Here is a 15,533-nt window from a genome sequence, read left to right as displayed (position 1 = left end):
TTGAGCATCTTTAAACCCCAAGTTGGTTTAGTTTAAAGGTTTCAAAATTCTTGTTTGCTTACAAATAATTCTACTAATATTAGTGTCTGGACGAAATGTCATTGAACACACTTATGGTGTCTGGAAGAAAAAATGAAAAATTTTAAAAGACATGCCAAATTATTCATTTACAAAGGAAGTGAAAATAGTTATTGCAACAATGGCGTTCCATAACTACATTAGGAAGCATGATAAGCGTGATCAACATTTTCAAAGGGTCGAGGATAATCCAGATGTTTTCATTTATGAAGAGAATCAATAAAATGACAATGTAGAAGAAAATCAAACTTTACTATCACTGGAAATGGATGAAGTACGAGATCAAATTGCGGCAAGTTTAATGAACACGACTTAATTCTTTTCATGCATCTACCAGTTTTTGAACATAGAATGTACATTTTTGTTCAACAAATTGATTACTCACTGATGCTCCTTTTGTAACGATATTGTGAATGAAGAAATGAAAAAAAAAAAATTAATTATCGTAAATTTATTGTTAAAAAACTCAAAATCATAGCATTATGTTTTTTTTTTTTTAAAGTTAAACAAGTATTTCTAAATACCAAAAATAATTATATATTTAAGTTTCATACTATGTCTATTTTAGTCATTTTACACACCCACAACAATTCAACCTCAAAATTTATAAAACGCTATTACACTGATTTTGGAACCAGGACAGCTACTATAATTACAGTTTACCAAATACTTAGCTACTTCTTGTAACAATTGCTTCTTCCTTCAGCACAGCTAAAAGTAAATTTTCTAAAATCTACAGCACTACCAAACTAAGCCCTTACCTATTTATGCTGAAAAGTAAAATTTTTCAAAAAGAAGACATGGGAAACATATGGAGCATACCAGATCATTACATGTCATAATAAAAAATGCATATATTCATAATATATATCTACATATACATGAAAACATATATATTATCATGGATGTGAAATGTGTTGGGTTCCGCCCCATTTGTGGGCTGGAACAATTAGTGGGCTTCAAGCCCAAATGCCAACAAAAATAAAAGAAAGGATGCTGCTCACGTGGGCAACAAACTAGAAAAATAGAAAAAAGAAGAAGAAGGAGAATCGGGGAGCAGAGGTATAATGACTGAGAAAATTTCAGACTTTAAATAATACAATTTATGTCTTTAAGTCAAGGATTTTTTTAGAAAATACTATGTTATATTTTCTAACTGGAGGATTTATGGAATTAACATCTGTATTCCTAAATTATGTAGTAGATTTCATGCCAAGTTCATGTTTTACGATCAAGTAAGTTCAATCGATAAATTCTCGCCGTACTTTAAGGCAGAAGAATTTTCAGTACATATGTAGTTTGAGAATCTTAATTCCAAGTATCTCCAAGCACAACATGATGTTAGAAGCGTATAAAAAACGCTCTGACATTTTAAAAGAAGAGAAAATCCTTAATTGCCAGACATCTAAGTTGAAGTCACGAGATAAATACCTATAGTAGGAGGGTATGATGTGAGCTCGGGAGTTGACATTATCAAAAGCAACGTCAATCCCGGGATATAATGCATAAATTTAAGTTTAGAATTTGTTTAGTCTAGAATAAATTTCAAGACTTGAAACAGTTCAAAATATTACATGAATAAGAATTTAACGTGATATCGAAGTAGTCGGGGATTGATATTGAACTGTAAATAAGCAGTAGAAAAGGAACTGTCAGAAACTAGAATTTTCTGTTAGCTAAGTACTTCCTTACAGTTAGTATAATTTTTAACAGTTTCAACGGAAACTTAAGAAAGTGGACAAAAGTACAAGGGGTAGGTAATATTTTTCTCTCTCTCCTTCTCCTCTTGGCCGGCCATGCATAGTGAAATTAGAGCCAAATTTTGGCTAGTTGAGTGTGCTAGAGGGTTTCATATTAAAGTGTGATGTGATGGTAGTGGTTGAAGGGAAAATCATGGCATACTTGCTTCTTCTTTTCTCCACATAGAACCGGCCATGCTTGGGAGATTGGAACTCAAAATCTAGTTGAATTAATGGAGTGGATTTGGTGTTAAAAAAAAAGACTACCAACTTGTCTATAAAAGGGACCATCATAAGTTAGGCCTTATTTTTTTACTCTTCTCATTTTCTCTCCACCCCAAAACCGGCCACACTACACCATTTCCTCTCAAAAATTTTCTCTCACTCTCCTAACCTTAAGCCACTAGCAAATAATAGAAGAAGAAGGAGAAGATCAAAGGATTCTAGGAGGAGTCTAGTCAAGCATCTCTACAAGGGTATAAACTCTAAACTATCTTTTTCTTATGTTCTAGTAAAGTTTGAGATGTAGAAATATTCTTCTTAAATTTTCTCATACTCTTCTAGTTCCAAGCCATTAACAAACCCTAGAGGAAGAAGAAGGTGATCAAGTATTCTAGGAGGAGCCTAACCAAGGACTTTCTTCAAGGGTATAGATTCTAAACCTTTCTCGTATATTTTCCTATCAAAAATTAAGTTGGGAAACAAGGATGTAATTTGTGGGTCTTGAAGAGATAAGTTGTAATAAGGGTGTGTGAGTTTTAAGTTAGTTTTGTGTGTTTTGAGGTTAGTTGGATTAATATTATTTGGTCTGCTTATGTTTGGTTTAAGTTGTTTATTTTGGGTTGGAGGAAAAATTTTCCGGTTACTTTGAACGTGAAAATGAGGACCCTAGAGCGAGATTTTTCAGTATTTCAAATCTTGAACTTAAGGTTCTTGATATTTTGAACGTTTTTCTGTGACTGTGACAAAACCCAAGTTTAACTCTAAATGCAAGTTTTAAGCCATTTTGTAAAAATGGGACCCAACACAGTTTCGGGAAAAAGATTGCAGCCACTGTTTTCAGCCAAACGAGGCTCTTAGAGGCCGAATTTCAGTTTTCTCTAAAAACGACAATTTTAGATCTCGACGAGATGAAGAACTATTGTGAAGAACAGATTTTTAAAATCCGACCCTAAGATGTAGTAAAACACAGATTTTAGAAACTGCACAGTTTTAATAAAATAAAACTAACACAGTGTTGGTTTTTTAACAAAAAGCTATTAAAGAACCCGAGATGTAGTTTCAATAAAATACTATGGTATTAAACCTCGTTTTAACTGAAGTATTCGTAAAGAAAGTTTTTAAGAAAAATACTTTCTTTTAAAGAACTTAATGGTTTATCGAGCAAATCATCCCGACGGGCGCCAATGAGCCCAATACGATAGGTCCTTGGAATTTTGAAGATTAGATGTGTGTCCAACGCCCACATTCATTCAAGAGACCCCGTTTGAGTTTAAATTTTAACGACCTAAGAGTTAGAATACTGTGAATAAGTTTCTAGGCCGAATTGGGCCTTAATATCATAATAAGTCCAATGAGGAAAATTATGGAGAATAAGTTACTAGATTGGGTAAATAATTTTCAATCTAGACATAAATATGTTAAGGGCAATTAAGGGAAATAAGATTTTGAGGATTTAATAAATTGATCCTTATAGTAAATTATCCTTCAGTAAAGGAAAGGAATACATGCCTTAAGTAAAGGAAAGGAATACATGCCTTAAGTAAAGGGCTAGATTTCATTCATAATTTGCTAAAATAGAATAGCAAACGACAGTTAATCTCACACTCTTAATGGGTGTTCATTTTCTGAAGTAACCAAGTATGAGAATAGATTGTTTAGCGAAAAGTGAATTCCAGCTCTGTAAATCAGGTAAGTAGTAATCTCGCAATCTCGCCTACAGTATGAATATATTTTAAAGAAAAAGTTACACATGTTATAGTATGCTATGCTATGTCATATTGCATACACCTTAATAAGTCAAGAAGAACTTATAAGAATAATATCAGTTGAGTGCCGTACTAGCCTCTGAGAGGGAGGTGACTCAGGCTCCCAAGGGAGAAGAAAAAAAATATAATAATGTCCTCTGAAAGGGAGGCATTCAGTTCAGTTATAATGACGGTGTCATGGGGGACCTTGCAAACTTTCACGTCCCGATGATTGCGCGCAAGTGGTACGAGCACTCGGGCCCATCAGTAAGAAAGATAAGATAAGATAATAAGTCTATGATAAGACATCATAATTAAGCATAATCAGCGCATGCATATTTATTCATGTGTACTTACAGTTATTTTGCGAGAGATAGTTTCTACTTGCTGAGCGAAAGCTCAATCAGATATGTTCATGCTGTAGGTAAGAAAACCTGTCAGTAATTCTTGAAGGGCAATGGCGAGCGGCGAATGAATGGTGGAGATGAGAATGTATACCGCTCACACTTAAATCTTTCGTAGTAAGTTTTAAGTAAAATCATGTATATGTATATATGATTCAAAGGTTTCAAGCATGTATATTTGAAAAGTATATGTACATATGTATGTTAAGAAAACTGAGGTTGTAGCTAACAACCCTAGTCTTGAGTATTTAAGTTTTAGAACGTTGCAACAGTGCATGCAACAAATAAACGAATTTTAAACATGACGATTTAAATGATTGATCTTAAAAGGACTTTAAGATGTACTTGAATTTAAGATTTCTCACGAAATTCGTTTTAAAGTCAAATTATATGGCCAGATTGAATTGACTAATTTTAGAAAGGCTTTTAAAGAGCATTTGAAACAAGAGTTCAAACGCTACTCAGTTTGAAGGATATTTCTAGAAGTTTTATTTTAGTTGAAATTAAGAAAAGCTTTAAGAAATTAGGCTTTTAAAGAGCATTTGAAACAAGAGTTCAAACGCTGCTCAGTTTGAAGGATATTTCTAGAAGTTTTATTTTAGTTGAAATTAAGAAAAGCTTTAAGAAATTTAGTGATTCATTATTTTGAAATTATTGTTATGAATTATGAAATTATTCCTTCTTATATTTAAAAAAAATGTTCCGTAAAATTTAAAAAATCTCAATAAGTACAAGTTAATTTCAGCTACAGTGACGGCCACCCAGGAGGGTCGTCACAAGAGGGCAGTTGAGAAAAACTAGAGAAAGGGAAGGGAAGAAAAGGAGAGAGAGAGAAAGAGAAAAGAGGTAGGGTTTTAGTGCTTGTGCAAGACAGAAAAGGAGAGAGAGAGAAAGAGAAAAGAGGTAGGGTTTTAGTGCTTGTGACGATTGGGTGGCGAAACGTTGTCGGTTTCGGCTCAAATTTGGCGTGGAGAATCCTTGTGGCGAGCTCTTCCAATCTACCGGACTTGATTTCTCATTTAGCCTCTCTTTAATACTCTCTTGAGTACTCTTAATTTAGTAAGACCTAAGTCTTTCTTTGGTATTATTGTTGTTATCCATCTTTGATGATGATGTCTATATTGTTGGTGAATCAAGAATAGTGTTTCTTGATGATATTATTGTTGTGAGCCTCTAGTTTGATTCTAGAGAGAAACTTTGTAATCTCATTGTTAATATAGTGGAAGAAATTTAAGTGGCCTAAGGGTTCTGTGATTTTTATTATCAATTTGAGAGGTTTTCCACACTAAAAATTAATGTTTCATTTGTGGTTAATTATTTTGATTAATTGGTTGGTGCATTGGCTGTTTGGCTTTGTTGACATTTTGTTTGAGATCCTATTTTAACACACAAAGAGGGAAAGTCTTATTCTATAATTGTTAGTATTAGTTTTCCTAACAAAATATGATGATGATCACCTTTGAAGTCGTGTTTTGATGAAGGGATGAAGGTCAAGGGAGTAACTAGGAATGATGAGATGAAGAGTCTCTCCAATGAGAGGAAGTCCCATGGAACCTGGAGGCAGAACTCCATTTGAACATTTCGGATTTTTCCATTTCCTAATCCATATGATTAGCAATGTCACCAAGCACAATGCGACCGTCCACATTTTCTAATTTCTCCGAGTACTCAGTCTCTCTCGCTCAAGATATTTATCTGAAGCCTAAAAGAAAAAGGATGTGAAAAGACAGGGCTTATCAAACATGAAACTACTTTTGATTTCACCTAGAAAAGGAATCTTCCGAATGAGGTGATTTAAAAATTCCTCGAGTTTAGCCGGCTGCCGTACGTTTTCATCACATAATCTTCGAAGTTTTGCAGTAGTTTAAATCTATGGGCCCACATAATATGCTTGCACGTGGACATATATTTTATGTCTCCTCTAGTTCAATATAGTTTGGAATTTTTGTGGACAGTGATGATTCTACTGTACTTTGTAGAACTCACTCAAATTGTAACCATTCAACAACAAGAGAGATGTAGAGGGAAAAATTGAAAAGCAGAGATATAAAGAAAAAAGAAGGAAAAAAAAAAAAAAAAAAAAAAAAAAAAAAAAAACTTTGTTTACTGGAACCAAAAAATTACATACAAAATGTCATATAATTGCAAAGAAAGCCAATGCCGTCTACTTATACAAATAGAAATTTCTCACATGAGACAAACATGAAGACCATTATGAGAATACAGGCGCATCTACACAAAAACACTCATAAGATATGCCTAAGACAAGACTACTCACAACATACATGCAAGTCTAGAGTAGTGGAAAGTTGCCGCCTCTCAATTTTTCTTTGAGAACTTGATGTGAATGCCGTTCCCAAATCGCAGAATAGGATTACGCGAAACGTTTCCCACCTTGATTGTGGTCCACCTATCGGCATCGGAAATTTTAGTCTCTAGCACAAGTCCCTTAAAAAAAAGAAAAAAAAAAAACTAAAGAAAATCAAGTAAATGGCCTGTTTTTTAACCACATTTTTAATAAATGGCCGAATTTTTTATTTTTTTAAACAAATGGCTGAACTTTTTTTATTTTAGCAAAATGCCCGTTTTTCAGTAGTCAATCAATGATTGACCAACGATCAATCAGTGATTGATTGATTCATTATTATTAATTATCAATGACTTATCATTAATAAACATGTAATTTGTTCGATTGAAAGAGATTAATTATTAACTAATATTGATTAATAATGAAAAATCATCAAGTTAATTAGTCATAAACTTAAATCAATTAGTGGTAGATTAGTCAATCACTTAATTGATTATTAAGTTAATCAGTAATTGACCACTAAGTTAGTAAAAGAAACGGTTATTTTGCTAATTTTACAAAACTTTAGCTATCTTTTTGAAAAAATCCTTAAAAAAGGGACATATATGCTGTTATCCCAAAAAACTATACCTATATTTTGTGAGCAAGACATGGAAAAAAGTGGCCATGAAAGCTCTACTATACTCTGCTCCTGCACATTGTCTCATTCCTCTTCCAAAAGGCATGAAATTCTTTGATATAACAAGCGAGTCAAGATCCTAGTTTCCAAACAAACATCATAACGCAATCAGCTTTCACAAAGTATTGCTTCATGATGAGGATTAAAGTCGCAAATCGGAGTTTAGGAAATGACGATGAAAACTTAACCTTCCAGCGCCACGGATTGAACTCGAGGGGATTTTTGAATGTGCTAGGACTCAACTGCAGAGCAGAGGTCACCATCATAATGGCCCAACCTTTTGGAATTGTAAACCCTGCAAAAGAATTTACCAAAATATCAGATTTTGAAGATGTTATGCCATTATTGTGTAATATTTAGACTAACTAATGTGATTAAGGACATACCTTTCACTCGGATATCTTTTAATGCTTTACGCAACAACCCGGGTGCGACATTTCCTAGCCTAAGAGTTTCATTGATTACCTATGTTTCCCAAAGAGTGAAACATGTCAATTCAATACAATTTAAAACACTTCAAAACGAATTAACATGTAGTGATTGTAAAACTAACTTGAAGAGTGAAAGTCATGGATTTATATTCGCCCCATGCTAGCAAAGAATTCGGATGTTCTCTGTTTTTGAGAATCGTTTCATGCTCGGCCTGATGAATGGCACAATATTAAACATGAGTAACAAGAAACTGGGAGTATAATTAAAGGTAAGTGAGGCATAAAAAATGTTTCTTTACTATCATCTCCTCCAATACTGAAGGATGCTCCGAGAGTAACATGAAACCCAATGCCAATACTGCTGAAACCGACTCAAATGTAGCAAATAAGCCCCCAAAAATCAGCTGCACAACGAAATCCTCAGATAAGAACTTTTCCTTGTCCATGTCCTTGCTGATCTGATCTAGGAAATCTCCTCGATTTGTCTCAGGCGACGCGCGTCTCTCCTTTAGCATATCCCTCAACATGGCTATTATTTTCTTTTGATCCTGAGTTCTCATGTACCAAACTCTAATTATAAGATTATGTTTCTCAAACCTAGAAACAATAGGTTGTTGCTATTGTTTTGTTTTCTGAATTTTGAGTATTACCTTTACACATTGATTGTATGCTGTCCCAGGAATATTCAAGGGAAAAGACATGAAACCTTGTATGATTCTAGTGTATGTCTCGCTTAGACTTTCAGATGATTTTTTGGCATCATAACTGATAATTTGCTTTGCACTAAAATCTAGAACCAACTGCAATTTCCAAAGAAAAACATGATTATCATCAAATAATTAAGCCTCATTAATCTAAATGTAAGTAATTAGTAAGCTCAAAAAGTACTTACAACGGAAGCAGCATGTTTGACTTCCACAGAGGCCTGAGTTGACCATGCACTTAAGGTTTTGTTGACCATTTGTTCTATTTCAGGGAGCAACTTTTCCTTGAGCCTCTCAGCACCAAAGTGATTCAGAAAAATGCTCCTTATGTACTTGTGGACGACACCGAACTCATTGGTTCGCGATACACCTTCGTGAACAAAGATCTTCGAAAACGTGTCCAAGTAATATAGCTCAACCAAACTCCCTTCTTGCTGAAAAAGGAAGTTATTGAACTCTGGATCAGCTGATATCACAACTGGTCGACCAACTATACTAGTCCGGAAAATAGACCCATATCTAAGAGAAAAAGGAAGAAGAAATTGTTAACGAACTAAGTTGGAAAAAAGTAGTAGTCTTACCACTTTCTCTAGAGTACTATCTAAAGCTACTCTTTAACGTTGTTTTATAAAACACACAGAAGTAGAACACACAAAATTCACAAACAGATCGACCAGACGGCTTTAGGAGGTGGTAATGACATGGTCCATAAGTTACTCTTTCATTGGTTCTTAGTTATTCATGCTGAAAAATAAAATTTTCAAAAGAAGACATGGAAAACACATAGAGGATACCAGATCATGACATTATAATCCAACATGCATATATTCATAATAGATATATACACAAACACGAATACTTATACTCATGGATGTGAAGTGTGATGATGATCACCTTTGGAGCCGGTTTTTGATGAAGGGATGAAGGTCAAGAGAGTAAGTGGGAATGATGAGAGGAAGGGTTTCTCCAATGAGAGGGAATCCCATGGAACCTGGTGGCAGAACCCCATTGCATTTCGGGTTTCTCCATCTTCTAATCCAGTTGCTAATCCATATTACCACTAATCCCACCACACTTAAACAAATTGTATTCCACATGTTGTAACTGTGGTTATGCTCCTTAAGAGAAACTATTGAATTTTCTGAGTTCTGTATTCACTTGGGATAAAGTAGTAGTTGGTGCAGAAGTACTAACTGGTTAAGTTCTCTAGCACCAAAAAAAAAAAAAAAAAAAAAAAAAAAAAAAAAAAAAGGAGAGAAAAAAGAGTAACAAAGGTCAAGTAAAACCCACCAACCATGGCTTTATATTTAGACAAATACTGAAGGAGACATGGCTAAAGGGAAGGGAAACTTGCGCAAATAGCATTAAACTCTACATCTCACTGAATTTGACTCTAATTTTTTATTGTTTTATTATTAATGTTATACTTCTCAGAAAATTAAACTACTTTTTTTTATTGACTTCTTAATGACTAACACTGTGTCAATAAGTTAGAACACGTTATATGCGTAAGAAAATGAAAACATTTAGGACGGTGGGCCGGCTTGAAGACATATCACCATAATATGATGCCACTCTCGTCAAGTTCAACATAAGAAGTAACATGTTAGTGAAGTATTTTTGTTGTCAATAGCTTAGTGTAAAACCTTGTAACCTCTTTTTTTTTTTTTTTTTTTTTGGTGAATTTTTCTTTTCCAAATTTTTGGTTTGTTTGTCTAAGATAATCTCTCTATTTCCAAATTCTGGTTACAAGTTTATCTTTGAGCTACAATGAGTGAATACATCAATTCATAGACCAAATCAAAATCAATTAAACAGTCAAAATAACATAATTTCTTTAATAGGAGGACAAAAAAAATGAACTACCGATAGTTCTCTATTTTCAGCCGTCAGATCTGTATTAGAAACTATCCGTTCTGCATACCTTTTATTGACGGTGGAATTTCGTCAACAAGACCTTATCAGATTACCCCACGGTAGCCCGTTAGGTGACCGGTTCGGAACTTATGTTTTCACTGAATATATTGGAATTTGTAGTTCGGTTTTTGCTGCGTTATGAAGCAAATGAGATTATGCTTCGGAAAGTAAATGCACACAGGAATTTTATAGTGGTTCACACTTATCTTTGTTCTTACAAGTTACATATGCGTAAGCAAAGAATTCATCATCCTCTGCTCTCTCGGGGGCTCTTCTCTTTTATAGTAGACATTGCATGAGTCTCTGCCCAATGGCAGGCAGTTTGGACTATTGCACCGTGTCCTTCATGGGGCCCGCCCACTCGAGTGGCCTATGGCATCTTTTGTACAAACCTAGACTGCAATTACCTTTTGGACTGTTCACTCATCCAATTTGTCCCCCCATTACGGCTCTGTAGATCCTCTGTAATAGCTAGTGATCCTTTCTAGGCGGTTTTTGGGGGTTTATAATCATTTCTTATGCAACTGACCTTCTCCAAATCTAGACGCAACCTCGGGATATTCGGCTAATCTTCTCTGGGGTCTTCCTTGGGACGTGAATCCCGTTGCTTGTGCTCGGTCATCTGTGCCTATGCTAACATCTGCCGAGGGTAGCCTTTCCTACGGCCGACTTTGCCACGTTATTTTGCCAGGGCTGATCTCGCCGACCTCGACTGTGTATAGGGTCGTCGGTCTCGGTCTTATACATTCGGCTCTCCTGCCATATGGGAGGGACCAATGAGGCTCGGGCATCGAGGGTTAAATGACGTGGCAGGCATGGGGCCACGTGTGGCCTGATCGTTGTTCGACGTGTCGGTGTGAATTTTCCCACACAACACCTTTTAAATCTGATGTGATTTTAACCAAATTCAATAGTTAGAAATTAAGTCCTATCAATAGAGAGGTCTACCGGAGAAACTCCTAATAAAGAGTATAAGTGTTTTATACATTCAAATAACCCTTGAATCCATATAGTTTGATAATATTTTGCGAGAGTCTTGTTGAAGTAAACTATTTGCCTATCTACCAATATTGGATGTTGCAAGTAAGCAGTGGAGAAGTTTTTGCATCCAATTTTTGCTTTGTTGAGTGAAAGTCAAAGTATCTCAACCAATTATGAATAATTCAAAGGCTAAGTTCTGTATGGAAAATGACCTTATGAGGTACCAATACCGTTCAAAACGTAGAATGGTCTTCAACAGAACACTTGTTAGTCTAAACGAGCAATCCAACAAATCAGGGGAATTTCTTAACAAGAAATATTGTTAGTTGTTCCAATTTTGTGAGACAAAGTGTAAGTATAGTTTTATACTTTATTGTATGACCTCTTAGCGTGACTTTTGCATACAGGAATTTGGTATTCACCAGCTATATATGTGTGTGTGTCACGAAATATTAGTCTTTTTTAGTATATTATTAGTCTTTTTTTCCCTTCCTTTTTCAAATGTATGACCAACGAGTCCTGTTAGTTTTTATCACTCGAGAGAGAAAAGGGCAAAAGAAAAAGAAGGTATGTTATTATAAATTTAGTTATGTATGTTATTACATATCAGGAAATATTAGAGAATATGTCCATCTTATGGCTATGCTGCCTATGCATGATGTAGGAGTATGGATGAATAAGTAGCTGTTTTTCTACTGTCGGGCTTTGAAAAGTTAGTTTTAGCTTTTTCACATTTTAGGTATTTTTTTATTAGAAAATTTCATTTAATAATTAAGTCAATACACATTCTAATATAGTTACAAATGATTATTAAATTTTAAGGTATTCAACCATTAATAAAGACTGAATTCACCAATGAAGACCAATAAAGAATATCTCGATTGTGTAAAGGAAAAAAAAAAAATGAACCACTCAAATGTTTTTCAATTATGAAATTTTAGGTAGTGTGATTTTATGATTAGATGAAAAATAGGACCTTTGACATATTATGATGTCGCTAAGTTGACAAAAACCGATCGAAACAGTGATCTGTACTTCCCTCGTATAGCTAGCACACTGCACACCCACGAAAAATAATGTCTTGCCATTAAATAGAAGCAAAAAAATAATAAGAATTAGGGAGAGTAAGGTTTGGTTTTAAACCATTTGATTTGTATCAAAAGCTATTTATTTTGTATACGTTTTAATATTAATGTGTAAAAATATTGATGTGATTTAAGCGGATCCACACTAAAAGACGTACTATCTGTATGAAACTCTACAACGTAAATACAAAATAATAACTAAATTGTGTGTGTGTGTGCGCGCGCGCGTGTTTTTTTTTAAATATTTTTTTTATATCATTCAAAGATCAATCAAAAGATGTTTTCTCAAGGCCTAATATTGGTAGAGTCATCAACATATTTCCATTGATGGAGAGAAAATCACAAACAGTAAAATGGGCAGAAAAGTGGAAACAAGCTGTGCCAAAGTTTATTGCTTTGCTCCTTGTATTACTCGAAAGAACATTGAAGGATACATCTCACAAAATGGATATGGTCGGGAAGAAGAGGACAACAGTAATTTGTCTTTTGAGAAAAAAATAAGCCTTCGATGATTACAATTTCTTAAAAATTAAGATTTATGCAAAGTTTATTTGCAAAACCGACTATAAGATCAACTCGGATTATTCCCAAAAAGTTGTAGGAAAACCAAAAAAAAAAAAAAATGCAACGCAGTAAATAACCTAACAAGAAGAACCAACTCAGGAAGCTGGAAATAAATAGCATGAAGTCATGACCAAGAAGATAAACAATTTGACATTTTCCCAGTCGATCAGTCTAGGTTGGCAAGAACAGCGTCAACCACCTCTTGAGTACTACTGGTTCCGCCGAGATCTTTCGTCCGGTTTTTGCCCTCTAAGATTACACGTTTCACAGCCGTTTCGAGCCGGTCAGCAAATGAAGGAAACTGAAGGTGCCGCAGCATCATGGCCGACGATAAGAGCAAAGCCACTGGATTTGCCTTCTTTTGTTCCGTTAACTTTTCATTTCCCACATTTCCAGCTGAAGCACCTTGCTCAAAAACAGCATGATCAGCTCCCACGTTTCCTGAGATTAACAAAAAGTTGGATCAAAAAAACTTAGAGAGGGACCAAGTGCGAAAGGAAAAAGTACTAGAAGACTTGAACAGTCACTCCAAGCAATCTATCATCCTTCTCTTCTTTCTGCTGTGACCAAGTTATTAGAAAACTTCATGGTACAAATGTTGCTATCATCACAAACATACACTAGACACAGCTAACAATAACATATGAAGCACTTAACAAACTCATATTTACAAGCTGATGTGGCAGCTTATGCGGTACTGTCGTATCAACAATGTGAAAATAGGTTTTCTAAGAATTTTCAGCTCTTTCATGTAACATAAGTACTGTTATTAGATGCTGATTGATACCTCCTGGCATGACACCAGTGCCTCCAGCAATACCAGCTGCTGTGTTTGCCACTAGGTTACCGTAAAGATTAGGAGTCACCTGCAAGACATATAACAGTCAGCCTGCATCAATTGGAGGTACTAACCAATTCTCAAAATAAATAAATAAATCGTGTAAAGGCATTACTGGAAACAAGAAAAGACAATTAAAAAAAAAAGTGCAACTCCTCTTTAATGCTGAGAAAATTACCAACTATTATTATATCAGTCATTCAAAAGTGAATCAAGAAGTTCCAACAGTGTTCATCATACCCAAGTATAATTTCAATTCAAATTCGATAGATAACAGATGAACTACAATAGTTCAAAAGTGCAACATACCATAACGTCAAACTGCTCAGGCTTGGAAACAAGTTGCATACAGCAATTGTCGACAATAATCTCATTATACTTGATACTGGGATATTTTGTTGCCACCTCCCGGCAAGATTCTAAAAACAAACCATCTGCAAGTTTCATAATGTTGGCTTTGTGCACGGCCGTCACTTTTTTTCTGTTATTCAGGTAGGCGTACTCAAAGGCATACTTAGCTATACGCTCTGAGCAGAACTTTGTTATCACCTAGCAAAACGACTAAATGAGAGACAGAAACACCATTGGACCAAACAAAATCATAAATATTAAATATAACCATTTAAGGCAATCCCAAAACCATCATTCATATAGAGAAACCAAACAATGATAGGTTAGAAATAAGCATCTGATTCGAGATGTGACACATGGAGATCCAGTGTAAAGACATACAGAAAAAGTTTTACCAAGCAATGATCAGGAAAAGACAAAACCACTTCTCTAATGGAGAATAATAGAAACCTAAGTACTTCAAGGCACATTTAATCAATATGTGGAAAGTAACTTTCTTTTATTATTATTTCAAACTTAGCAGTCAATTACTAGTAATATTCAATGTATTTAGGAGTTAATGACAAGTGACAACACCTTTGTCCCACAACCAAGGAAAATTCTACAATCTAGTTTTCCTCCTCTTACAACCTTGAATACAAAACTAGAATCAATAATGGTGGTATAATCTCAGATGTTCCAAACTCAATTCAGTAATCTACCAATCAATTCACGAGAAATTCCTGAATTTTACAGATGAACAGACAATCAATCAGAGACGAAACATTAGGGATTTCAGAAAATTCAATCGGTACCTTAAGACTTTCAACGACGCCAGGGACGACCTCGTGCTCCAGACCAGAGTACTCTCCCTCGGTGTTCTCCCTGATGACGACGATGTCGACGTTCTCGTGGCGCGTCGGCAGTCCGGGGAGGTTGAAGCAATTGACGAGCGAGGCGTACAAATCGAGTTCCTTCCGGAGCTGGACGTTGAGCGAGTTCACACCTCCGCCCACAGGAGTCTTCAGCCCTCCCTTGAGGCACACCTTGTTCTTTCGGATCGACTCCAGGACCTCCTCGGGGACGCGCTTCATGTCGCCGTGGATTTCGTACCGCTCGAAGTACACCGGTGCGTGCATCGCCTCCATCACCTGCTCCACCGCGTTCGTCACCAGCGGTCCGATCCCGTCGCCGGGGATTAGGGTTACGGGCCGCGGCGCTCCGTCGCCGGGACGAGGCATGTAGGTCACCGATCGGGCGTTTGGGCGCGGCGTGGGCCGGGCCGTGAGCTGGCGGAGGATCGGGAGGGCTCGACGCGCCATGGATGGAGAGTTAAGGAAGGATATTCGGGATTTCTAGGGTTTTGGTTAAAGATTTCTGTCTGGTTTCAGAGGGATCGAGGAGAAAAAGAAGTCCCAATTGCAGGGAGAAGTTGACATGGAAAGGAAACCAAAACCGCGGGGGTGAATGTGATGTGATTGATTGGTGGAGAAAATAGAAAAAAGTGA

The 15,533-nt window shown here is 35.8% G+C and overlaps 2 protein-coding genes across 2 annotated transcripts; both read right to left on the bottom strand.

Moving 5' to 3' along the window:
* Window positions 1-6,507: 6,507 nt before the first annotated feature.
* LOC21390017 (cytochrome P450 87A3) lies at window positions 6,508-9,423 on the bottom strand. Its single transcript, XM_010113419.2, has 9 exons — window positions 9,205-9,423; window positions 8,499-8,829; window positions 8,257-8,406; window positions 7,906-8,154; window positions 7,729-7,818; window positions 7,562-7,640; window positions 7,364-7,470; window positions 7,127-7,254; window positions 6,508-6,598 (listed from the first exon to the last, which is right to left on the bottom strand). The coding sequence occupies exons 1-9, from the start codon at window positions 9,405-9,407 to the stop codon at window positions 6,508-6,510; spliced, it is 1,428 nt and encodes a 475-aa protein (XP_010111721.1). The 5' UTR covers window positions 9,408-9,423.
* A 3,236-nt stretch (window positions 9,424-12,659) lies between these two features.
* LOC21390016 (isocitrate dehydrogenase [NAD] regulatory subunit 1, mitochondrial) lies at window positions 12,660-15,514 on the bottom strand. Its single transcript, XM_010113418.2, has 4 exons — window positions 14,841-15,514; window positions 14,005-14,244; window positions 13,645-13,723; window positions 12,660-13,298 (listed from the first exon to the last, which is right to left on the bottom strand). Exons 1-4 carry the CDS (start codon window positions 15,345-15,347, stop codon window positions 13,024-13,026), a joined length of 1,101 nt encoding a protein of 366 aa, XP_010111720.1. The 5' UTR covers window positions 15,348-15,514; the 3' UTR covers window positions 12,660-13,023.
* Between the last annotated feature and the right edge of the window lie 19 nt (window positions 15,515-15,533).

Source organism: Morus notabilis, unplaced genomic scaffold (genome assembly GCF_000414095.1).
Source record: "Morus notabilis unplaced genomic scaffold, ASM41409v2 Scaffold1112, whole genome shotgun sequence".
Taxonomy (NCBI): Eukaryota; Viridiplantae; Streptophyta; class Magnoliopsida; order Rosales; family Moraceae; genus Morus; species Morus notabilis.
This window is presented reverse-complemented; position numbering and strand designations above follow the sequence as displayed.